Source organism: Dermacentor albipictus, unplaced genomic scaffold (assembly GCF_038994185.2).
Source record: "Dermacentor albipictus isolate Rhodes 1998 colony unplaced genomic scaffold, USDA_Dalb.pri_finalv2 scaffold_16, whole genome shotgun sequence".
In the NCBI taxonomy this organism is placed as follows: domain Eukaryota; kingdom Metazoa; phylum Arthropoda; class Arachnida; order Ixodida; family Ixodidae; genus Dermacentor; species Dermacentor albipictus.
Genome location: NW_027225570.1, coordinates 2,024,558 through 2,049,346, shown reverse-complemented (window position 1 = coordinate 2,049,346; position 24,789 = coordinate 2,024,558). Strand labels below are relative to the sequence as shown.

General features: G+C 46.6%; 1 protein-coding gene across 2 annotated transcripts in view; it reads right to left on the bottom strand.

The window, feature by feature from the left end:
• LOC135899651 (uncharacterized protein CG1161) overlaps positions 1-24,789 on the bottom strand; it is a 51,138-nt gene that overhangs the window by 11,330 nt on the left and 15,019 nt on the right. Inside the window, exons 3-4 of one of the 2 annotated variants that reach the window (XM_065428960.1) lie at positions 16,579-16,831; positions 719-748 (exon numbers count right to left, since the gene is read on the bottom strand). In XM_065428960.1, coding sequence (XP_065285032.1) covers positions 719-748; positions 16,579-16,831 — 283 coding nt within the window. The remainder of the gene's footprint in view (positions 1-718; positions 749-16,578; positions 16,832-24,789) is intronic. The other variant, XM_065428961.1, reaches the window with a different exon arrangement.

Here is a 24,789-nt window from a genome sequence, read left to right as displayed (position 1 = left end):
GAATTAAGGTAGCTGTACAACCTCTGTAGATGTTTTCCAAGGTATTTACTGAAGCCTCCTGTGCTCGATTACGTTATGCCTTTATGACAGCTGGTATTTCTACTGAATGACATGCCTTCTCGTAATCTATGAAAGCCATATAGAGAGGCTGATTGTACTTTGCAGATTTCTCAATTACCTGATTTATGACATGGATGTGAGCCGTTGTAGAGAATCCATCTAGAGTGTCAGCTGTTTATGCCTTCATCATATCATATACAGTCATACCTTGATTAATGAACACAGATAAAGCGAATCATTGGATATAATGAAGTAAATGCGTAAGCTTTCTCACCAATTACATTGTGTAGCAAATATACACTTATTACGAATATCAGATATAACAGAGGTATTTCCGTCTAAGATGTGACTGTTATAACCAGGTTCAACTGTATAATAAGGAGAAAATAGAACAATCGCTTCTCCTTGCCCCAAAATATGTATTTACTGGTATCAATCATAGCTTGAAGTTTGGCAACATGGAACAAAAGGCTTTCAAGTCTTATCAACCATCATCCTTTATTTTATTGAATGTTGCAGAAAGATACCTAATGAATTCTCTTTACCCCTTTCTCTCTAAAAAGCCAAAGGGTCATAACAAAAACTAAAAACATGTCCAACACAATCCAACAAATGCAGGCCACTTGCAAAGCTCTAAATGACTTACGTTCATACTTACGTTATCATTTATGCCCAATGACATTCTTTTCTGTCAGAAGCAAGCAAAGAATAAGTGTTGTACTGTTAGTATTGCTTCGTGGTTAATGATTTGCACTGACACATTTTGCTTTGACTAGCAATAAAATGTGTGGTCATAAACCTTGCCTGCTAAACCAGCAAAATAACCCACTTTTATCAGGTTAAGGGGGGACACAGGTTGTGGTGATGAAAAATCGTGAAAAAACTATTTTTTTATTGCATTTTTAGAATACACAGCTATCATTACATTATGCAAAATAGAAGTGAGGCGTGCAGACAGGACACAAGAGTAGAGAAGTGGACAACACGAACGCCGAATATCAACTGAAGGGAGCACTGAGGCGAAAAATGAAAGAAGACACAAAACTCATCTGCGCATGCTCAGGAATGGTAACACCACGTGTCAATCGGGTACACGTGCTGGTCTACGTGAGAGATAACTGTTAAGGCACTTAATCTCTTCCTTATGTAAAGTAATCGAAGGCTGACTCACGCACGCACTTCCACCATTATAGATATCCCATGCCTCTACCATAAGACGCGTATCTTCATTCTTATGCCTGTGCAGTATCGCGCATTCATCTAACTTTGGCTTGGTCGACCAGCACGTGTACCCGATTGACACGTGGTGTTACCATTCCTGAGCATGCGCAGATGAGTTTTGTGTCTTCTTTCATTTTTCGCCTCAGTGCTCCCTTCAGTTGATAGTCGGCGTTCGTGTTGTCCACTTCTCTACTCTTGTGTCCTGTCTGCACGCCTAACTTCTATTTTGCATAATGAATCCTTACCAACTAGCTCAGCTTTCTGTCGTTCTAAGCTATTATTACATTTACATTGTTGATTTCATACTGATAACATCCGCATTTTAGCCGCAGTGATGCCGTATACGACATGTACTAGCTGAATTTCAGGCGAAACTAGCGTTGAAATGGTACATTTTCCGAAACACACGCCTGCTCTTCCACGTGTGCTAGCATGGACATCTTGGTCTCATTTGAAAAACCTGACTTTTCCTTTCAAATTCCCACCAGAACAGGCCCCATTCAGAAATTGGCCACATAGAAAATGCGCAGCAAAAGAAGGTACTAGAACGCCCTCCTATTCGTCACTCGGTGCACGTGACGAACTTGCCTCCCAATTGGCGAAACTGCATGGCCATCATCTGCTGTGCGCTTGGATCCGCGCATTGAAGCATGCCATCTTGCCTCAGTGTCAGCGAGGAAGCAGAACGCAATGTCTGAAAAAGAGCGCAAATTTCGGACGCAGCACAAGTTTGGTGCGAAAGAAGTGCGATGGACGCTCATCAAAAACTTCAAAAAATGCTGCTCGACACTGCAAAACGCCCAGGACGCCACAATCTCAGCAACCAAAGCCGAAATTGTCGATTCAGCAGTGGCAGGCCTAACGACAGCATCGGCTGCTGTGGATACTGTGACAACTCCATCTGATGCGGACACTTCGACCAGCGCTCGTGTACAGCAAGATACAATCTACCTGCAACCATCCGAGCTGGAGCAATGGTGCCTTAGAAATAGTCCGAGATGAGCAGGAATACGTACTCGCTGTGAAGCTGAGTTTTATGTGCGAAAACTGGAGAGATTGCATCGGTGTTGAGCTCACCCCGCGTTCACAGTGCTGAACGAATGAAACCCTTTGATGTGAACATTTTGGCTACACGTGCCTCAGTGAAGTGCCGCGCATTCACAGTGCTGAACCAATGAAACCCTTAGGTGTGAACATTTTGGCTACGCGTGCCTCAGCGAAGTGCCGCACGTTCACAGTGCTGAATGAATGAAATCCTTTGGTGTGAACATTTTGGCTATCCATGCCTCATTGAAGTGCCGCGCATTCATAGTGCTGAACGAATGAAACCCTTTGGTGTGAACATTTTGGCTACTCGTGCCTCAGTGAAGTTCCGCGCGTTCACAGTGCTGACTGAATGAAATCCTTTGGTGTGAACATTTTGGCTACGCGTGCTTCAGTGAAGTGCCGCGCGTTCACAGTGCTGAACGAATGAAACCCTTTGGTGTGAACATTTTGGCTACACGTGCCTCAGTGAAGTGCCACGCATTCAGAGTGCTGAATGAATGAAACCCTTTGGTGTGAACATTTTGGCTACGCGTGCCTCAGTGAAGTGCCGCGCGTTCACAGTGCTGAACGAATGAAACCCTTTGGTGTGAACATTTTGGCTACGCGTGCCTCAGCGAAGTGCCGCACGTTCACAGTGCTGAATGAATGAAATCCTTTGGTGTGAACATTTTGGCTATCCATGCCTCATTGAAGTGCCGCGCATTCATAGTGCTGAACGAATGAAACCCTTTGGTGTGAACATTTTGGCTACTCGTGCCTCAGTGAAGTTCCGCGCGTTCACAGTGCTGACTGAATGAAATCCTTTGGTGTGAACATTTTGGCTACGCGTGCTTCAGTGAAGTGCCGCGCGTTCACAGTGCTGAACGAATGAAACCCTTTGGTGTGAACATTTTGGCTACACGTGCCTCAGTGAAGTGCCACGCATTCAGAGTGCTGAATGAATGAAACCCTTTGGTGTGAACATTTTGGCTACGCGTGCCTCAGTGAAGTGCCGCGCGTTCACAGTGCTGAACGAATGAAACCCTTTGGTGTGAACATTTTGGCTACACGTGCCTCAGTAAAGTGCCACGCATTCAGAGTGCTGAACGAATGAAACCTTTGGTGTGAACATTTTGGCTACACGTGCCTCAGTGAAGTGCCGCACGTTCACAGTGCTGAATGAATGAAATCCTTTGGTGTGAACATTTTGGCTATCCATGCCTCATTGAAGTGCCGCGCATTCATAGTGCTGAACGAATGAAACCCTTTGGTGTGAACATTTTGGCTACTCGTGCCTCAGTGAAGTTCCGCGCGTTCACAGTGCTGACTGAATGAAATCCTTTGGTGTGAACATTTTGGCTACGCGTGCTTCAGTGAAGTGCCGCGCGTTCACAGTGCTGAACGAATGAAACCCTTTGGTGTGAACATTTTGGCTACGCGTGCCTCAGCGAAGTGCCGCACGTTCACAGTGCTGAATGAATGAAATCCTTTGGTGTGAACATTTTGGCTATCCATGCCTCATTGAAGTGCCGCGCATTCATAGTGCTGAACGAATGAAACCCTTTGGTGTGAACATTTTGGCTACTCGTGCCTCAGTGAAGTTCCGCGCGTTCACAGTGCTGACTGAATGAAATCCTTTGGTGTGAACATTTTGGCTACGCGTGCTTCAGTGAAGTGCCGCGCGTTCACAGTGCTGAACGAATGAAACCCTTTGGTGTGAACATTTTGGCTACACGTGCCTCAGTGAAGTGCCACGCATTCAGAGTGCTGAATGAATGAAACCCTTTGGTGTGAACATTTTGGCTACGCGTGCCTCAGTGAAGTGCCGCGCGTTCACAGTGCTGAACGAATGAAACCCTTTGGTGTGAACATTTTGGCTACACGTGCCTCAGTAAAGTGCCACGCATTCAGAGTGCTGAACGAATGAAACCTTTGGTGTGAACATTTTGGCTACACGTGCCTCAGTGAAGTGCCGCGCATTCACAGTGCTGAACCAATGAAACCCTTAGGTGTGAACATTTTGGCTACGCGTGCCTCGGTGAAGTGCCACGCATTCACAGTGCTGCACGAATGAAACCCTTTGGTGTGAACATTTTGGCTGCACGTGCCTCAGTGAAGTGCCGCGCATTCAAGTGCTGAACGAATGAAACCCTTTGGTGTGAACATTTTGGCTACGCGTGCCTCAGTCAAGTGCCACGCGTTCACAGTGCTGAACGAATGAAACCCTTTGGTGTCAACATTTTCGCTACTCGTGCCTAAGTGCCGCGCGTTCACAGTGCTGAACGAATGGAACCCTTTGCTGTGAACATTTTGGCTACGCGTGCCTCAGTGAAGTGCCGCGTGTTCACAGTGCTGAACGAATGAAACCCTTTGGTGTGAACATTTTGGCTACACGTGCCTCAGTGAAGTGCCGCGCGTTCACAGTGCTGAACGAATTGAACCCTTTGGTGTGAACATTTTGGCGACACGTGCCTCAGTGAAGTGAGGCGGATTCACAGTGCTGAACGAATGAAATTCTTTGGTGTAAACATTTTGGCTACACGTGCCTCAGTGAAGTGCTGCGCATTCACAGTGCTGAACGAATGAAATCCTTTGGTGTGAACATTTTGGCTACGCGTGCCTCAGTGAAGTGCCGCGCGTTCACAGTGCTGAACGAATGAAACCCTTTGGTGTGAACATTTTGGCTACACGTGCCTCAGTGAAGTGCCACGCATTCAGAGTGCTGAACGAATGAAACCCTTTGGTGTGAACATTTTGGCTACACGTGCCTCAGTGAAGTGCCACGCATTCAGAGTGCTGAATGAATGAAACCCTTTGGTGTGAACATTTTGGCTACACAAGCCTCAGTGAAGTGCCGCGCATCCACAGTGCTGAACGAATGAAACCCTTTGGTGTGAACATAATGGCTGCGCATGCCTCAGTGAAGTTCCATGCATTCAGAGTGCTGAACGAATGAAACCCTTTGGTGTGAACATTTTGGCTACACGTGCCTCAGTGAAGTGCCGCGCATTCACAGTGCTGAGCGAATGAAACCCTTTGGTGTGAACATTTTGGCTACTCGTGCCTCAGTGAAGTGCCGTGCGTTCACAGTGCTGAACAAATGGAACCCTTTGGTGCGAACATTTTGGCTACACATGCCTCAGTGAAGTGCCGCGCGTTCACAGTGCTGAACGAATGGAACCCTTTGGTGTGAACATTATGGCTACACGTGCCTCAGTGAAGTGCCGCGCATTCACAGTGCTGAATGAATGAAACCATTTGGTGTGAACATTTTGGCTACATGTGCCTCGATAAAGTGCCGCGCGTTCACAGTGCTGAATGAATGAAACCCTTTGGTGTGAACATTTTGGCTACACGTGCCTCAGTGAAGTGCTGCGCATTCAAGTGCTGAACGAATGAAACCCTTTGCTGTGAACATTTTGGCTACATGTGCCTCAGTGAAGTGCCGCGCATTCACAGTGCTGAGCGACTGAAACCCTTTGGTGTGAACATTTTGGCTACACGTGCCTCAGTGAAGTGCCGCGCATTCACAGTGCTGAACGAATGAAACCATTTGGTGTGAACATTTGGCTACGCATGCCATGCAGGCAAAGGGGAACCAATAGACTGCATTCAATGACGTCTTCTCGCTAATGGCCATCAGCTATCGGGGCTCGTCACACGAAAACGTGGCAGAGCTACGTGAAGATGAAGTTGACGCCAGTGACCGATCACATGGCACGTAATCTGACGAGTGACTGCGCATGGTCAGTTCGTGAACTTTATGCCGAACTGAACGTAGGTCCTACCGGGAACATCGCAGTGTCAAATGAGGGGTCATGGATGACCTGCGGTAATACATCCTATATCGGCGTTGGCACCGTGATCAAGTTCTTCAGCGGACTTGTGCTCAACTTTGCTGTATTGAGCAATTTCTGTGCTCGGTGCGAGCAGGGGCCTAAGGAGAGTGACCCTTCCTATGAAGCCTGGAAGAATGGCCACAAGTGTCAGAAGAACACTAATAAGAAAGCTGGGGAGATGGAGGTGGAAGCTGCCCTCATCCTTTTCAGGCAATCATTGGAGCGGCATAATCTGTGATATACAACGGTACTTTGTGACGGGGGACAGCCACAGTTATCTCGCTTTACAAAATGATGAAGTGTATGGGTATGAATAAAGGGCAAATCAGACATCCACCCGTTCGTAGCAATTGCTACAAAGGAAACCCATACGGGTTCCTCGAAAGAAAAGCCTCATAGTTGAAGAAAAATTCATCCTGGTCCGGGACGAATGTCTCATTTGCCCTTTATTCATTACTTTTCTCCACCTTGTGGGTTTCCGCAGAACTACTACGTCAAAGTGTATGGGTATATCCCAATTGAAAAAGAGGAGTGCGTGAATCCCATGCAAAAGCGCATAAGGGCGGCTTTGTGCAACTTGGTGGCAAAACACAGAGGCCCTGGACATGAAAGTCTTGGTAGAAAGGGCCGCTTGACAGCAGACGATCTCCAAGTTAACCTCATACTATGGATGGGCTCTGAAGACCCACAAAGGAGATGTAGATGCCACTCAAAGTGCAGTGATGGCCACTTACCATCACATTACCGTATTTATTCGAATCTGGGCCGATAATTTTTTTCAAATAATCATATTCCAAACTCTAGGGTAAGCTTAGATTTCAGGATTTAAAATAATGCACCAGTTTTTCATTGAAACTGCTAAATATGGTGCATAGCTAGCGCCATCTAGAAAAGTCGGCATTGCAGCTGCTACTAGCTGTGTCAGTAGCCAACTGTACACAAGCGAGGTCGCCATTTTGACCTGTCGTGTTGGCCGTATCCGTTTGCGGCATGGTGCTACCGCGATAGCACCAAGCAGGAGATGCCACAACAGCGCTGCTTTCAAGCGAAAAGTTGTGCTAGCCACAGAGGCATCGTCGAACCTTCAAGCCGGGTGGGACTTTGGCATCGATGAGAAAAAAGTCCGTCATTAGAGGGGACAATGACAGCAGCTTTTTATGTGCACCGCAATGAGGATGGCATATAGCGGACCAAAGAAAGGCCGTCACGACAAAGCGGAGACAGTGGAGCAGCAACGACGATGTTGAATGAGCTCTGCACGTTCAAATTCAATAAATGCTGTTTGCATTTTGTGAACGCTGTCCTCGCTTTATTTATTCGGCCTACATTCGAGGTAATATATATATAAAACTGGGATTGGGTTTGCGTGGTAAAACCACGCAATCCCAGTCTACAGCTGCGTCACAATCGTCGCAGTGCTCAGCGCCTCGATTCCCTGGCATCATATCTTCACTGCCTCGTGGCGTTCCAACAGCGCCATCTAGCCCTCACGTGACTTCACCGCATCGAGCTATAAACCAGCAGCTACAAGCATTCAACTTCAGTGGGCACGGTGGACTTGGAACGAGCATGTGGCCTAACAAGCCATTCTTCTGCCTTGTGCAGGTGCTTGTTCTTGGGCTTGCCGGATCAGCGAAAGAAGACGAACAGTTCACCGAGCTTATCACCACCACGCAATCCCAGTCTACAGCTGCGTCACAATCGTCGCAGTGCTCAGCGCCTCGATTCCCTGGCATCATATCTTCACTGCCTCGTGGCGTTCCAACAGCGCCATCTAGCCCTCACGTGACTTCACCGCATCGAGCTATAAACCAGCAGCTACAAGCATTCAACTTCAGTGGGCACGGTGGACTTGGAACGAGCATGTGGCCTAACAAGCCATTCTTCTGCCTTGTGCAGGTGCTTGTTCTTGGGCTTGCCGGATCAGCGAAAGAAGACGAACAGTTCACCGAGCTTATCACCACCACGCAATCCCAGTCTACAGCTGCGTCACAATCGTCGCAGTGCTCAGCGCCTCGATTCCCTGGCATCATATCTTCACTGCCTCGTGGCGTTCCAACAGCGCCATCTAGCCCTCACGTGACTTCACCGCATCGAGCTATAAACCAGCAGCTACAAGCATTCAACTTCAGTGGGCACGGTGGACTTGGAACGAGCATGTGGCCTAACAAGCCATTCTTCTGCCTTGTGCAGGTTAGTCCCTACTACAGCTCCATAACAAGTGACTGCCGTTATCTTTTGGTCCTACCGTGCCCACAGCACTGTGTCTCAATGGCTTATGATGTGTACTGTATGTGCTTGCTTCTCTTGTGCGGAGACGTTGAAGTAAATCCAGGCCCTAATCCAGAGGAGTCTAGCACTCGCGAGTTGCTGGAAAAGTTGCTTTTAGGTCAGAATAAGCTAGCTGAGGATGTGGCAGCCCTCCGAACACAGCAAACAAATATGGAAAAACGTCTTGCGGAGTGGGATTCCCGCTTCCTAGAAATAGAAAAGCAAACCGAGCGCGTGGACAGCCTTGAACGAACGGTAAAATCCTTGGAGGCCAAGATTACTGACTTAGAGGACAGGAGTAGACGCTCAAATCTAGTGGTCTTTGGCGTGCCTGAGGACGAAAATGAAACAGAGGCTGTTTTGCGGAACAAAATTCTAACTGAAATTTTTTCTACTAAACTTGAAGTCACATGTAAATCAGTTGGCAGAATTCACCGTCTTGGTCGGTCTGGCAGTTCCAGACCAGTCATCTTGTACTTTCAGGATTACGAAGAAAAAAACCAGATTATGAAAAATGCTTACAAACTAAAAGGTTCCAATACATCTGTACAAAATGACTACTCGCGAGATACGCTCAGGAAGCGTAAACTTCTGTGGCACAGTGCTTCAGAGGAAAGACAACAAAAAAGGAAAGTAAACTTAATTCACGAAAAATTACGCATTGATAATAACGTCTTTGTTTGGGATGATACGGAAAACGCTCGAGTAAAAATTGGAAAGTACAACAATTCTAAGAAAGACTGACTTCACTATGCAGATAATAAAGAACTCCGTATTATAAACATCAATGCCCGTAGTGTCGTTAATAAATGTGATCAACTTGAGGCTATTATTATAGGTTATAGTCCGCATATAGTTGTTCTAACTGAAACATGGCTACACAGCGGAATAGAAGATGAAGTCGTGTTCCCGCCTTCTTATCGTGTTTTTCGACGCGACAGACCAACGAGAGGAGGTGGGGTAGCTGTACTGGTAAAGAAAAATATGCCGTCCACTCTTTTGCGTCAGGCTGACGATATAGAAACTATTAGCCTAAAAATTTCTTGTTGGGGACAATCTTTCCTGTTGTTTGCCGTTTATCGAGCACCCGGTTCACCGCTTCAATTCATGAGTGATTTGCGTACGCATATCACTTCGTTCACACACACAAAAAAAATATTTCTATTAGGAGACTTCAATCTTCCAGGAGTTAATTGGGAGGATAATACTTCTTGCACTGAACTTACTCCCCATGTCAATTATATGCGTGATATAATTCTTTGCCACAATTTACATCAAGTTGTAACTTTACCCACGCGAGTATACGGATCTTCGTCGTCAATACTTGACCTCGTGTTTGTGAATAGAAATGTCGAAATGTTATCAGTGTCTGTTGAACGCGGCATATCTGATCATGAAATGGTATGTTTTTCATGCTGCTTGGAAAAATGCAATCGCAGTAATGCAAGAAGTGTTGTAGTGAAGGACTTTTCACGTGCCAGGGACGAAACTATTTTAGATTATCTAGATTTTCACCTCGGCAACTTTAAAGGAAACAATGTTATAGAACTTTGGGACAGGTTTAAAGAACTTTGCACATATTGTGTTCAAAACTTTGTACCAAACAAGACAAAGAAAACAGCGAAAGTTAATCCTTGGGTTACGCGGGAAGTCATTCACTTGAAAAGAAAGATTAAACGCTGGAGACGAAAGAACGCCCCTATAACGCAAATTCAAACCGCCAGAGCTAAATTAAGCTCGTCTATTGGGCATGCTAAACGGCGATATTTTAACCACACTCTGCCCAATTTTATTCGTACCGCGCCACAAAAATTTTGGACATATTTGAGTAAAAAAAACAAACCAATTGAACAAATAGTGGATGGCGGCATTCTTATCGTCGAAAAGCAAAGTATTGCAGAGCATTTCAACACATACTTCCATAGTGTCTTTGCAAATACAAGTGATATATCGATTCCCATTTTTTCTTTGTCCGTTGCAAACTCGGACCTTGTATCTGTACCTGGCGTAGTTTCTATGCTTCTTAACTTAAAAACCAAATCAACCCCTGGTCCTGACAATATAACGAATGTTTTTCTGCGCCGATACGCAGAAATGGTGTCCAAGTTTCTCGTGATCATTTTTCGTGCTTCATTATCCACAGCAACTCTTCCTATTGACTGGCTAACTGCACGCGTAGTACCTGTACCGAAAAAAGGGGACCTAACGCTGATAAGTAACTATCGCCCAATATCGCTAACGTCATCATGCTGTAAGATGCTTGAACACATCATAGCTAACTACATTACTAAATTCTTAAGTGATAACAGTGTACTCTCACCTGAGCAACATGGCTTTCGAAAAGGTTTTTCTACTGTCACCCAATTAACATCGGTTATTCATTACTTTGCGAATATTCTAGACAAATCCAGCCAGGTAGATGTAATATTTTTAGATTTCAGGAAAGCATTTGACCTTGTTTCACACTCCAAGTTAATTGAAAAACTTCGATTAATTAACATTCCTTGTTTCATTGTTAATTGGGTTTCAGCATACCTCACTAACCGAAAACAGTTTGTTAGTATCGATACTTACCATTCCCATGAACTTCCAGTTACCTCAGGCGTCCCTCAGGGTAGTGTTTTAGGGCCTTTATTATTCTTAATTTATATTAATGACATTGCCAGCGTTGTCACAGCACCAGTTCAAATAAAACTGTTCGCTGACGATTGTGTTCTGTTCAGTGAGGTAACCAGTTGCGATGATCAGATAACCCTGAACAATAATCTTCAAAACCTTCTTTCTTGGTGCAATCGTTGGAACATGGAGGTAAATGCTAACAAAACAGTTTACATGAAGATAACTAAAAAAATAAATAGCCTATCTTTTCCTTACGCTCTCGGATCTGAACCATTAACCGAGGTTAGGGAATACAAATATCTTGGCGTCACAATAACTCATAACCTGCACTGGAACATTCACATTTCTAACGTATGTGACTCAGCCTTTCGTAAACTCTGTCTACTACGTCATAAACTAAAACAAGCTCCCGCTGAAACTAAACTTTTAGCCTACACATCAATAATAAGGCCAAAACTGGAGTATGCCTGCATAGTGTGGGACCCTTACACAAAAACGAACATTGGTGCACTAGAAAGAGTACAGCGTATAGCTATCAGATTTATTTTTTCGAAATACCGTATGACTGATTCCCCGACAGCAATAATGAGACAACATGGCATTCAGACATTGGAAATACGAAGAAAAATACAACGGCTGAAATTTCTTTTTCTTCTTAAAAATAATCTCCTCGCCCTCACTCCTGAGCCTTATGTAACGCCAATGGCAGCACGCCGAACACGTCATCGTCATGCTGACTCTCTAACTCCCTATAATGCCAGAACTAACATTTTTAAATATTCTTTTTTCCCACGCACTATAACCGATTGGAATAATTTACCTCAGTCGCTACTAAACAGTACTGATTCCATTGACCGTTTGAACTACTGATTTCATTTTTCTTTTGTTTGTGATTTAATAATAACTGAAATTGATCTTTGTGTTACATTCCTTCTCATTGCTTAAAATTTTACTGACGGTACATTTGTACATTTACTCCTCACTTTTGTTTTGGGAATTGTTTGGTTACAAGACCGAGTGTTATTTTTACCCATTTGGTTTTCGCAGCTCGTGGACTCCATTGCTATTGTGCACACAATTTTGGTCCTTTTGTTCTTACGTCTGCAAATGCAATTATTCTGTATTTTGTATGCCCCTCCTGCCTGGGCCTCAATGAGGCCTGCAGTATTGTATAAATAAATAAATAAAAATATATACACAGTCAACGACCGATTTTTTGGACCCTCTAGGGAACGTAAAAACATCCGAAAATTCAGGCAGTCCGCAAAAATGAATGCATGCAAAAAACTCACTTTTCTTCCTTTTTTCTCGGATCTAGAGGTAAAGGGCTAAGTACCAGGTTTCCGAAACCCTGCGAAAGCATCAGTGAAGTGGCTATAAAAAAAAGCATTCAAAAACTCTGTATGCAGCCGACTACCAGTTTATTATGTAGATGTGCATCGTTGGGCAGCCGGTTTTATTGCTGCAGTGGCTTGAAGAACTTGTTGATTGTTGTTTGGACGGCGTTCCGGTTGCATGCGATCATATTCAGCTCGATCTGAGCAAGGGTCATGTCAGCACTGTACACCGATGAAAGAGTCACCAGTGCTCGCGTCAACTCAGCGATTGTAGGCGGCGCAGGCATTGGCTCCTCATTTTCAACATCGGAGTCTTCTGAATACTTCACAACCTGACTCCTTGCTCCATGCCAAACTCCTTGCTCACGTCAGCCTGCGATGGGCCGCACACGACTTGCTTAATAATGGCGGTTTTCTTCTCCATCGTCAACCGACGGTAATGCTTTCCACGCTTCGATGCCATCGGCAAGGACGACGAAGACGGAGTGGGGGGCCACTGAAGGCAAGCGAAATCCTCGAGTTGCGAACAGTGGAGTTTGCAGACGAGCGTCGAAGCACCTAGGCCTAGCATCGCAGAGCCCACTTGACACAACAGCATAACCACACACCACGCTAGCCAAAACGTGGGTATAACGTGGCCTACGCAAACAAATGAAATGGCGCCGCTCCGGAAACTCCGCCGGAGGCGGAAGCGGAAGTGCAGCGATGAACAGAGCCAGCGTCTCCAGACCAAATCGGTGTGTGACGTCCAGATTCGGCTAGTTGCGGTTCAAAGCGGTGATATGCTTCAGCTGCAAGTCGATTTCCTGCGCAAGGGCGCTGCGCGAGGAGCCAAAGGACCTTCTGTCGCGTCAAAAAGTCCGGAAAATTGGACGGCGGTGGGGTTCGAGCGTCCGAAACTTCAGATGTCCTTATACATTGATTCTATGGGGCTCGTGGCGGTGCCACAAAGACGTCCGAAATATCAGGCATGTCCGAAAATTTGGGCGTCCGAAAATTCAGTCATTGTCTGTATATATACATACAGTAAAAGCTTGTTAATTCAGATCTCATGGGACCGGGAAAAATGTCCGAATTAACGAATGAACAGGAAAAACAACATTAAAATGAAATTGGAGAAGCATACCTTTATTTACTGAAGTATTTTGCAATAGTCATCAGCTTTTTCGCACAGATTCCGGCTGACATCACAAATTTTCTTAACTCTTCCAAGTGGCCAACAGCCCGCAAACTGTCGGAAGTGCTCCGGCAAATGTATTCCAATATCAAAAGCGCCTCAGTGACTTCTCGTGAGGTGCGATGAGGTCGTGGCTGCGCCTCCTCGCACGACTCTTCGTCTGAATCGCAGTCTTCCCGGGCGCCCGTGGCATCATTAATAATTTCTTCATTGGTAAGGAGAGCAGTCGTGGCGACACAATCATAAATCGCGATGTAGTCCTGAAGGGTCACATCTGTGGGAAGGACAGCATCGAAGGTCGGAGAGTCCTGATCCGTGGACTCAACTGACACCTTGTAGGCTACTGCTGCATGTCGGGCCTCACAAAACTGCTGGCCTTTTCACCGCGCACTCTTTTGAAGCTCTGAATGAGTCAATGTTCATCATTGCAGCGTATTTCTCACCTTGTGCCATGATGAGAAGTCCGCTCAAAGGCAGATGCGCGTTGCGACATTCAGTAACCCACTGGAGCAAAGCTTCCTTGAGCTGGGGATGAGCAACGGTTCGCAACCGCTTTCTTGATGCATGAAACTCCTCGCTTTCGAAGGCTTGAAGAATCTGTACATTTTTATGTATGTTCCAAACGTGCTCTGCTTCACGTTGTACTTGGTCATAACATGCTGTCGCAATTCACCGTTCTTCAAAGCCTGCAAAATTTCCACCTTAGTTGCCAAGTTCATGGCTTAGTACTTCTGCCGCTTTGCTGGTGTTGCCATCACTGTAGCGCACAATGGTGGTGGCATGCAAAACACGATCACAACAACAAAAAGAAAACTACGTAAGAAGAGATGATACTGACAACAACACAAGAAAAAATGGCATCGAAGGTGCAGTGGAGCGAAGAAAGAAGACGCCAGCCGGCGTTCGGTGATGCTGCGATCGCCCCCACTAATTGATGACGATGGCGATGCCTCTCAGGTTTCAGTTTCACTCCTGTAGTGCCAGTGCTGCTTTAGCGCCCTTTCGTGTAGTGGCAGCCGTCTGCATTTTTTCGAATTAAGCGGTGCGAAGCCGAATTCTGACGAATTAACGAAGGTTTGGTCCCATAGATTAACATGTACTTTGGCCGGGACCAATAGAGCCGTGCAAATTATCCAAATTTCCTAATTGAGTCACATTAGCGAGCTTTTACTGTATATCTTTTTTGGCTTCGGACTTTAGGAGGTTGGCCTAGATTTGAGTAAATACGGTACATAAAACGATGATGTGGCTAATCACACTTTATGTCCATCAGGCCCAAACTCCTGGTGCAAGAAAAATGCTGCAGTGGCCAAGGGTGAGCCGGTTCCAAAACTTCCTCGAAGGCTTCCTCCTCATGTGTGTCAGGCTTTACGTTCCATATATGAATGTCTTTCAGACAAGAAATTGCTGCAACGTTGCCAGCGTGGTAAAATGCAAAATAACAATGAAAGCCTGCATTCAATGATCTGGGACCTAGCGCCAAAAGACCAGCATGCTTCTTTGTTCATGGTGGAGGCTGCTGTGGCAGAGGCAGTATTAAAAGTTCAATGCAGGCAATGCAAGCGCCTCAAAGGACATAATGAAATAACTATGTCTAAATTCAAGCCAGCAAAGTCACACCCGCATGGCCGAGAAAGATAGGCGTCGAATGGCAGCATCAGCCACGAAGCGCAAAGCATCAGAAAACTTGCGCCAGCCCCTCAAAAAGCGGCACACAGGGGCTGGGAGTTAGCAGGACTACATGCCTGGTGCCTACTGAGCTATTCCAGCTGTAAATTTGTAAATAAAATAGGGTTTTGCATGTTTTCTCACTTTTCTCAAAACGTGTTTTTGGGTCACTTCACCAGACTGTCGGAGTGATATCTCATGATCTAGAACAGCTATATCAATAATGCTTTCTTTAGCAGAAAGCCTAATTTGCATATTACAAAGTGCTGAGAGCAGAATTTTAAATTTGTGTGCGTGTATAGTTCCATTTTATTAATTTTCTTTTGAGGTGGTAGCCTTAGGACAAGAAAAGAATTTCGATCACTTCCAGAATGGCTAATTAGAATTTCATTTGAAAACTTTTTGCAGCATTGCAGTTATTGCACATTATAGCATCTAGCTATGCAGTAATATTCACTTCCTACTGAGCAGTTTTTTTCCATTGTCTCCGGAAACAACAGAGTGGCAGCACTGTCAATCTCCTGAACTAATGGACCTACAAGCGAAATCATTGCATATTTGAAATCAGCATGAAAACCTACGTAAGCTTGTTTATTTTCATCAGATTTGGCCATAAGATGCAGGATATAATCTCCACAACCCATGTCCCCCCCTTTAGAGGCTTAATGTGCAGCCAATTTTTTAGCAAAAAGAAATTGTTGCACAAAGGCAGCCGTTTATTTTAAGCCAGTTCCGCCGCAATACATCCCTGTTATGCGGTGAAGCATACAACTATTGTGAAGGCGGTTTGGTATTGTGTTGATTGGCACAGTGCAGGCAATTTTCGGCCCACTTTTCCTGAACGAAAAGAAGGTTCGTGTTAGCATCGGGTAAATACTGTAATCAGACATTATGAGGTATGGTTATTGCTTGAAAGCCTTCCTAGGGCAGCCTGAAAATAGGCGTTTTTGAAGGGAAACGACATGTGTTCAACGCATTCACTGTCTCCTAAGCTCCACCGAAACAGATGCTGCCACTAAAGGGGTCACTTTGGAGTCACTATAGGGGTCAGGCACGTACGTGCATGCTGACTGGTCAAGTTTGACTTTTCTGGCAAAGGCCAAATTTAGGATCGAAATAACAAAAGATTGGGCCCACAGATGTGCATGGGTGCAGGCCGAAATCTTTGGCTGGGATGGAAATAATCGAAAATCGAACTAACCAGAGCATCATTAATGGTATATTCGTTGCAATGCATCACTATGACTCCAGTGTGTTCCGAGTTTTGAAAAATATGGTGTTGCAAAGCCTCTTTGATAATGTTGCGTAGATGTTTGAAAGCTAGGCAGCCTGGCCGTGTTTCCCATTCGGTCACACCCACCAGGTTGAGCTCCTCGTCAACATGCTCCTGGTAGGCGGAGGCAGCAGCCTTGCGCCGGTTGAGCAGCGGGTCAAGGCACATGAGGAACAGCATGTAGACCGAGAGCAGGGAGATGACCCAGATGATGAGGATGACCAGCACCCGGATGGTGGTGGTGTTGCGGCGCTCGTAGCGGCACTTGCAGCGCGGACAGAACTCACTCTCCCGGCCCTTGATGTCATTTGCCTGTGGCAGGATCACCCCTTCGCAGTTGCTGTAATTGGTCCATCAGTCGCTGTTAGCACTTGAAAGAGGGGGGTGCAAGCAAGGGAAACAGCAATACAGATGACAAAGAAAGAACTCATTCGAGGCACAAAAGAAGGCTCATTGGCTGACCATATAGTATTCAGCCTTTCAGTAGTAAATGAAGTCAATGGAGGTTTAATCTCTGAAGAAATGACACAAGAAAAGAAAAGACAGAAATGGGTGCCAGTAAACTTATGAAGGCACAGTGCAAGACGTATGTATATACTCTCTACAGCATGGCACACCATTCCAATCCTCCAACTTCCTATCATGATATTGTAACAATGTTGAGGAACAGAGATTAACACAACAACGATATTTATTAAAAGCGAACCTGTGCCCATAACTAAAGGTCACTGCGGTTGTGAAGAAATCCCTGGCAGTCACATTCTAAAACTGGCCTCGAACCGTCTTTTTTTTTCTTGCGTGACACCTCGTGCGCGTGATGCATGCGAGCAACATGCACAACTTTTGTGGAGTTGCGCTGGCTTGGGCTCTCGTGCCCAGCGGATTTCATTTCGTAAGTGACGTCGCTTATACGACGAAGTATTTTGCAAGGGCCGAAGTATCGGCAGAGAAGCTTTTCAGACAGTGCACGGCGTCGTACTGGAGTCCATACCCACACCTTGTCACCGGGCTGATAATGAGCTTCTCTATATTGCTGGTTGTACCGGCTGGAGTCGATGCATTGTTGGTGGCGTATTCGGTACCTTGCCATTGTCGTGCCTCCTCAGCGCTTTGCAGGAAATCATCTAAGTCAGATGACTTATTGTTTTCTTCATCTAATGGCAACATAGCATCCAAAGTTGTCGTTACTGCTCGGCCGAATACAAACGGGGTGACTGGTGTTGTTTCTCGAAGGTGATGTACAGCGAAATTTCGTTCCACAGCTTATGTTCAACGTCGACATACATCAAAAGCATGTCAGCCAGTGTTCTGTTGAGGCGTTCAGTTAAACCGTTTGTCTGAGGGTGGTACGCCGTAGTTCTCCTATGATCAGTATGTGTCACTTGCAACAAGCATTTCATTAGGTCCGCAGTAACGGCTGTTCCACGATCGGTAATAACTGTGGGAGTGCCATGCGTTAGCATGATATTGTTGACAAGGAATTTTGCAACTTTGACAGCCGTTGCACTGTACAGGGAATCAGTTTCTGCGTAATGGATCAAATAATCAGTGGCCACAACAATCCACTTTTTGCATAGGGATGATGTTGGGAAGGGTCCAAGGAGGTCCATACCGACTTATTGGAATGGGGCTTTTCGTGGCTCTATTGGCTGGAGGAGGCCTGCCAGTTTTACGGATGGAGTCTTGTGCCTTTCACACTTGCGACAAATCTTGACATAGTGCTGCACTGAAGCTAATAACTTAGGCCAGTAGTATTTCAGACGAATCCTAGCGAATGTATGGCTCATGCCCATGTGTCCAGATGTCAGTTCATCATGACACGCATGCAAAATTTCTTCTCGCATAACTGTGGGTACGACAAGTAAAAACTTTGTCTCGCTGTTCTCGAAGTTTTTCTTGTAGAGTACACTTCCTCACAGACAAAATGAGGATAGCGTTCTAGAGAAAATATGTGGGAGTTGAACGGCGAGTCTCTCCAGGCACTGTATAAGTGGAAGCAATTTCGGGTCATCTCGTTGTTATTGAGCAATTTGTGACGCGTCAACAATGCCAAGGAGCGGGAAATCCTCTTCTGACACAGTTATCTCGACTGATGCATGTGACAAGCAGTCGGCATCGCTGTGTTTCCGGATCGGTAAACGACAGTAATATACTCTTGAAGCTTAAGGCTCTATCTTGCTAGTCGTCCAGATGGATCCTTGAGATTTACCAGCCAGCAAAGCAAATGGTGATCACTGACTGCTCTGAATGGTCTACCATAGAGGTAGGGTCAGAATTTACATATTGCCCAAATGACTGCAAGACACTCTTTCTTGGTTGCTGAGTAGTTTGCCTCTGTTTTCTAGAGCTTACGGCTGGCATAAGCTATTACTTTCTCCTGGCCATTCTTCCACTGCACTAGTAAGGCACTGAGGTGGACGGTACTCGCATCGGTATGAACTTCAGTGTCGCCTGTCTCATCAAAATGGGCAAGGATTGGAGAAGCTTGCAGGCGTTTCCTTAACTCGTCAAAGGCGTCTTGTTGTTTGCTTTTCCACATGAAAGGTTCATCAACTCTTGTTAGTATTGTAAGGGGCTCAGTAAACTTTGAAAAGTTTTCCACAAATCTTCTGTAGTATGCTCATAAACCCAAAAACCTTGCACTGACTTTTTGTCTGTGGGTCTCGGGAACATCGCAACAGCTGCTGTCTTTTTGGAATCTGGCCTAACGCCTTCAGCACTGATGATGTGTCCGAGAAACCGAAGTTCATTGAAGCGGAATTAACATTTTCCTGGCTTAATTGTCAAGTCTGCTGTGCGAATAGCTTCTAATACTAGTCGCAGGCGCTCTAGATGTTGGTCAAATGTTGTGGAAAATTCGACCACATCATCCAAATACACTAAGCATGACTGCCGTTTGAATCCTGCGAGCACAGTGTCCATTATTCGCTGGAACACTGCAGATGCGGAACAGAGGCCTAAAGGAAGCGCTTTAAATTCGTAGAGGCCATCAGGGGTTATGAATGCCGTCTTTTCATGGTCCTGCTCATCTACCTCTATTTGCAAATATCCACTCTTGAGATCCAGGGAGGAGAAAAACTTTGCACATCGGAGCCGATCTAACGTATCATTGATATGCGGAAGGGGTATACATCCCACTTAGTTACACTGTTCAATTTACAGTAGTTCATGCAGAATCGGTGTGTGTTATCTTTTTTCTTAACGAGCGCTATGGGAGACGCCTATATGGACTGCTGGAAGGCTGAATAACGTCATCTGAAAGCACCTCCTCTACTTGCTTCTTGATGATCTCCCTTTCTATTGGTGAAACGCAATACGGGTGCTGGCATATCGGTCTTGTGGCGTCCTTTGTTATGATTCTGTGCTTTGCAACTGACTTGTGCCGTACATTCAAGGTAGTGGAGAAGCAGTCAGAATAATCCTTTAACATAGCATATATCTGTTCATTTTAGGCTTCCGGGAGTCTCGGGTTGACGGTAATTGATCTGTCGACATTGCAGGTGGGCAGCGGATTGGGCGAGTTGGTGTTCCATGGTAACAATAAATTTCAAACAGTGCTAGGCGACAGGACCAGAAAGAGGAGCGCCATGTTTGTCTCTTCCTGTTTCTGGTCCTGTCGTCTAGCGCTGTTTGAAATTTATTATTGACATTGCAGGTTCCTGGCAGAGAAGTTGACATTGTCGTTAGGCTGCATCATTCAGTCACTACACAGAACTCGTGGAAGTAGGCAATAGCTGTTCCTTGTGCGATGTGTTGGAATTCATTTCCGAAATTCATAAGTGCGACATTTGCGCAGCCATTGCTTAAGTGAACAAGACCCCGAGCGACACAAATACCTTTGTTGAAAAGGAGCTCTATGTTTCCATCCGCTATGCCTTCGTGGTCGTAAAATGTTTCATTCTCCACAAGAACCATTACACTGCAGCGCAGCGGCACAGTTACATCATCAACGACGCGCAGTGCAGCAAGACGTTGCTCTTCCGATGCTTCCACAAGTATAGCTTGTTTTGTCGAGAAAGAAACACTGGACCTACGTAGGTTAACTATGGCGCCGTTAGCTTGTAGAAAAACCGTTCCCAATATAAGTTCCCAAGAACATTCTGGCAGTACAATAAAGACAGAAACGTAAGCGAAGCCTTTTATTGTAAGTCTTGCGGTGCATCGGCCAAGGGGCGTAATAAGACGACCGCCTGCCGTGCGTATCTGCGGTACAGTCCACTGCGCCACAACCTTTTTCAAGCGCTTCAACATGTTGAAGTTTATTACCGAATAATCAGCGCCAGTGTCAACTAAGGCATTAAGTTCGCATCCGTCTGTTATAAACCGTAAATCTGATGTAATCGTTTCGTTCCTGCACCTGTTTACTGGAATTATCTCGTCATCGCACTTGAACCGTGCTGGAGGATCTTCGTAACTCTGGTTATCAGTGGCCTCACCTCCACAGGTCGCTAGGCAGTCTTGGAGATGCACGTGGGCTAGGCGATCGGTAGCGCATGGGCGACGGCGACCAGGGTTAATGTTGGCAAAGAGTAATTGAGCTTTGGCGCGTGGACAAGTATTCTTCTACCCCTGCTGGCCGTTCACTGTTTCGGGGGCATGGTGCACTTAAGGGAAAACCCCTTAATCCAGCTTGACAGCACGGGCAGAACCTATACAAGTGACCCGCTTCTCCACAGTGAAAACACAGAGGCCTGCGCTCGTGGTCATGCCAGACGTCACTTTTCCGGGGCCTTTGTTCCACAAAATGAGGTGCACTAGGTGCTGGAGGTGGATAGGCAGCCGGTGGTTCCAGCAGACAAGGTGCACTGTGTACTGTCGGCGGGTTGCCTGACTATTTCGGAGTACGTTGGCGTGCGCCGCATCGGCCGTGGCTCATGCTCTGGATCCTGTATGACCTGCCTCAGCTCATCCCGGACAACATTGACGATAGATAGTGCAGTTGGAGCATGAGGTGTCTGCAGCTTGTTGAGCTCTTCCCTGATCACCGACCGGATGAGCTCTCACAGGGCTTCAATGTCGTTCGGCACGTTTCACCATCTTTTCGATGGTCGTTGCTTCGTATCTGAACTCGGCGACTGTGCGCGGTGGGTTGCGGATGAGAACTGCGAAGAGTTCCTGCTTTACTCCACACATGTGATGGCGCAGCTTCTTATCTTCACTCATGTTTGGATCAACACGCTTGAACAGGCGGGAAATATGCTCGATGTACATCGCCACATTCTCGTTTGTGTGCTGGTTCCTAGCTTGAAGTGCAATTTCCGCCTTTTCTTTACGATCCGTGCTGGCGTATGTTGCTAACAGTTGTCGTCGAAATTCCTCCCAAGAGGACAAAGAGGGTTCGTGGTTTTCATACCATGCTTTTGCGAAGTCCTCCAAAGCAAAATATATGTTACGGAGCTTCTGCCTCTCATTCCATTCATTAAAGCTCGCCACTCTCTAACAGTTCCAACCAGTCTTGTACGTCTTCAAATGAGTCGCCATGGAATGTTGGCAGCCTGCTAGGTTGGCTTACAACCAGCTGTGCCGGTGTTACCTGGCTAGTCATTGTGGCGGCGTCCGTTGTGTGAGCTTTCCTTGGCGTGAAGAGTGTTAAGGGCCGAATTCGGGCAAGTCACCTCGAAGACGGCGGCTGGTCCGCTGGTACACAGGTGTCAGTTCCACGGGATGGACTCGCTGGTGGTCGGGGCTATGCTGACTTTCATTCGTGGGGCTTCGACTCATACCCTGCACCTCCACCAGAAAGTAACGATGTTAAGGAACAGAGGTTAACAAAACAACATTTATTAAGGGCGAACCTGTGCCCACAACTAAAAGTCACTGCGGTCATGAAGAAATCCCCGGCAGTCGTGTTCTAAAAGTGGCCTCAAACCGTCTTCCTTTTTCTTCTCCTGTGATACCTTGTGCGCGGGGCACATGCGAGCTGGGTCCGACCGACTACCTGTGCCATGAAGATCGCTGCCTATTGTTGCTCAACAATGCCACGGTACGGCGAGCACAGTGTCCAATACGAAGGGTGCGCAACTTGAATGTGATGAAGTTGTCGCGGCAATATCATGTTGAAGACATTTCTGGGTACTGAATATCGGACAGATACAAATATATTAATGTGTCACACATCTGTCTCCTTTTTGAGTCATAAAAAAATGCCTCTCATAGTTCATGTATAACAGTGTCTGTTTTTTCTGTAAATTTGCAGCCCTACAAGCAGTAGTTCACATCCACAAGCACAGACATGCGTACCACTTTTAGTCTTGACATTAAGCACATGTTCCTTTGCATGGCCATTAACACAGTGCCCCGTCTGGCATAGCTTTTGTAGTATGTCAAGGGCGTTTCTTATACCATGGCCATGGCACACCAAATCTAGGGCCTCATGTGTCTTTTCTGGTAGCCTCTTACAGTTTGATGATCATTCTCAGAGACACGAGGGCACAACTTCGCAGGTTCGTTGGGTGGCAAGTAAACCATTGGAACTCTCTGCCAGCTTACTATCTTTTTCAGACTGTCGGTGTAGTATAGTGTCGCCCCCTGTCAGATCTATGTGTCATCACACATGTATGTTTTGTAGTTGTTTAGCTAGATGGCACACCCCCCTTCTGCCATGTCACGAGCATTGGACCAATCGGGAGGTGTCATCTGGCGTGTGAAGCCTTTATTAGCAATAAACGGCCGAGGGTGGCCGAGTCTTTGTTCCGGTTTTTATCGGGAGCAGTTCGCTCCGAGTCTCCTTCACTGCACCGGCGCTAGCCGCGCGTTCGCTGGTCGGGGCCCCCCGCTTGCCTGCCGCTGCCAACACAACATCTTTTGGCGACGAGGATGGGATTCCCGCTGCGGTTCCGACCGAAGCCCCGGGAAACGAACGAGCTTCGTAAGTGAAGTGTCCCTTCCGTGTCTGCACGGCCGGCAAACGCCGCCGACGCACTTGGCGTCGCGAGGCTTCCGAGCCTAGGCCTACTCGCCCCCTTGTTCTTCCGTGCCCCATTCCTGCGGCGAGCTCCGGCTTGCCTCCTGCACTGCCTCCTGCACGATACCCGGCATGGCTTTTACAGCGAACCTTCCCGTTTTTCTTGAAGTGCCCGGCCCACCGTTAATTCCCTGGTATCGCTGGAAAAAAATTTTTCAGGCCCACTTCGAAGCGGCCGGCGACGGCGACTGGACGGACGCACGACGAGCGTCCGCGCTCGTCAGCGCTCTCGGGCGTGAGGGACAACGGAAGCACTTTGCAGCCGAGGAGCAGGAAGCAGCAAGGCAGTTAACCAGCGCAGCGTCAGCTTCAAGCGAAGCAACAAGGCAGTCGACTGGCGCAGCGTCAACGTCAAGTGATGCGGTCCCGCCTGCGTCAGAGTTTCCGAGACTCTTGCAGCGGCTTGACCGGCTGTTCGCCGCGTCAACAAATGTCCTGGCGGAACGGCACGAATTCACCAGCCGAAAGCAGTTCGAGGGAGAAGGATTCCTGGAATTCGTGACCGCATTGAAGGAGAAGGCGGTACAGTGCAACTTCGGCACAAGCTATGACGAGCGCGTCCAAGACCAAATCATACATGGGGTAGCGAACGTCAGCGTTCGCGAAAAGTTGCTGGCTCATGGTGAAACCCTGTCCCTGGACAAGGCAGAAGAAATTGGACGCTCGTTAGAAGCCTTGCATCGAGCGAACCGCACGTTTGACTGCAAAAATGTACGAAGAATCGAGGCATCGCAACTTGGCTCATCGGGAGCAGTTCGCTCCGAGTCTCCTTCACTGCGCCGGCGTTAGCCGCGCGTTCGCTGGTCAAGGCCCCCCGCTTGCCTGCCGCTGCCGACACAACAGTGGGTTACCTTAAGAGTAATCACTTCTTGCTCTTCCACTGGTCTTCTTGCATCTTGTTTTCTGCCTTTGACTTTATACAGGAAACTTTCTACTGTAGCTTTCAACACTGAGTCGGGAAGCCCGGCATTTTACAGGCGGTTTGCTTGAACTTCAAGACTGCTCTTCATGAGATGTGGACATATCTTTTGAAGCATCAACTGAAAACAAAATAGTATACCAGGATGAGATCAAGTTTTCATGGTACCAAGAAAGGCGTCTTCCCAGATACAAAAGAAAACTTGGCAGCTTATGTAAAGCAGCAAAGCTTATGACATTTCTGCAGGTGAATGGGAGCTACTTCAGCAAAGGATGATGAAGGATGCATTGTGCCCGCAGATTTCGAGGCCTGCAGGCACTGGATTAACCGCTCTGTGAACCACACTGGCTTCTGATTAGGTTGACGCACTTGCTATGCATGCCTTCAGAAAATGCGGAAGACCGCATGCTTTAAG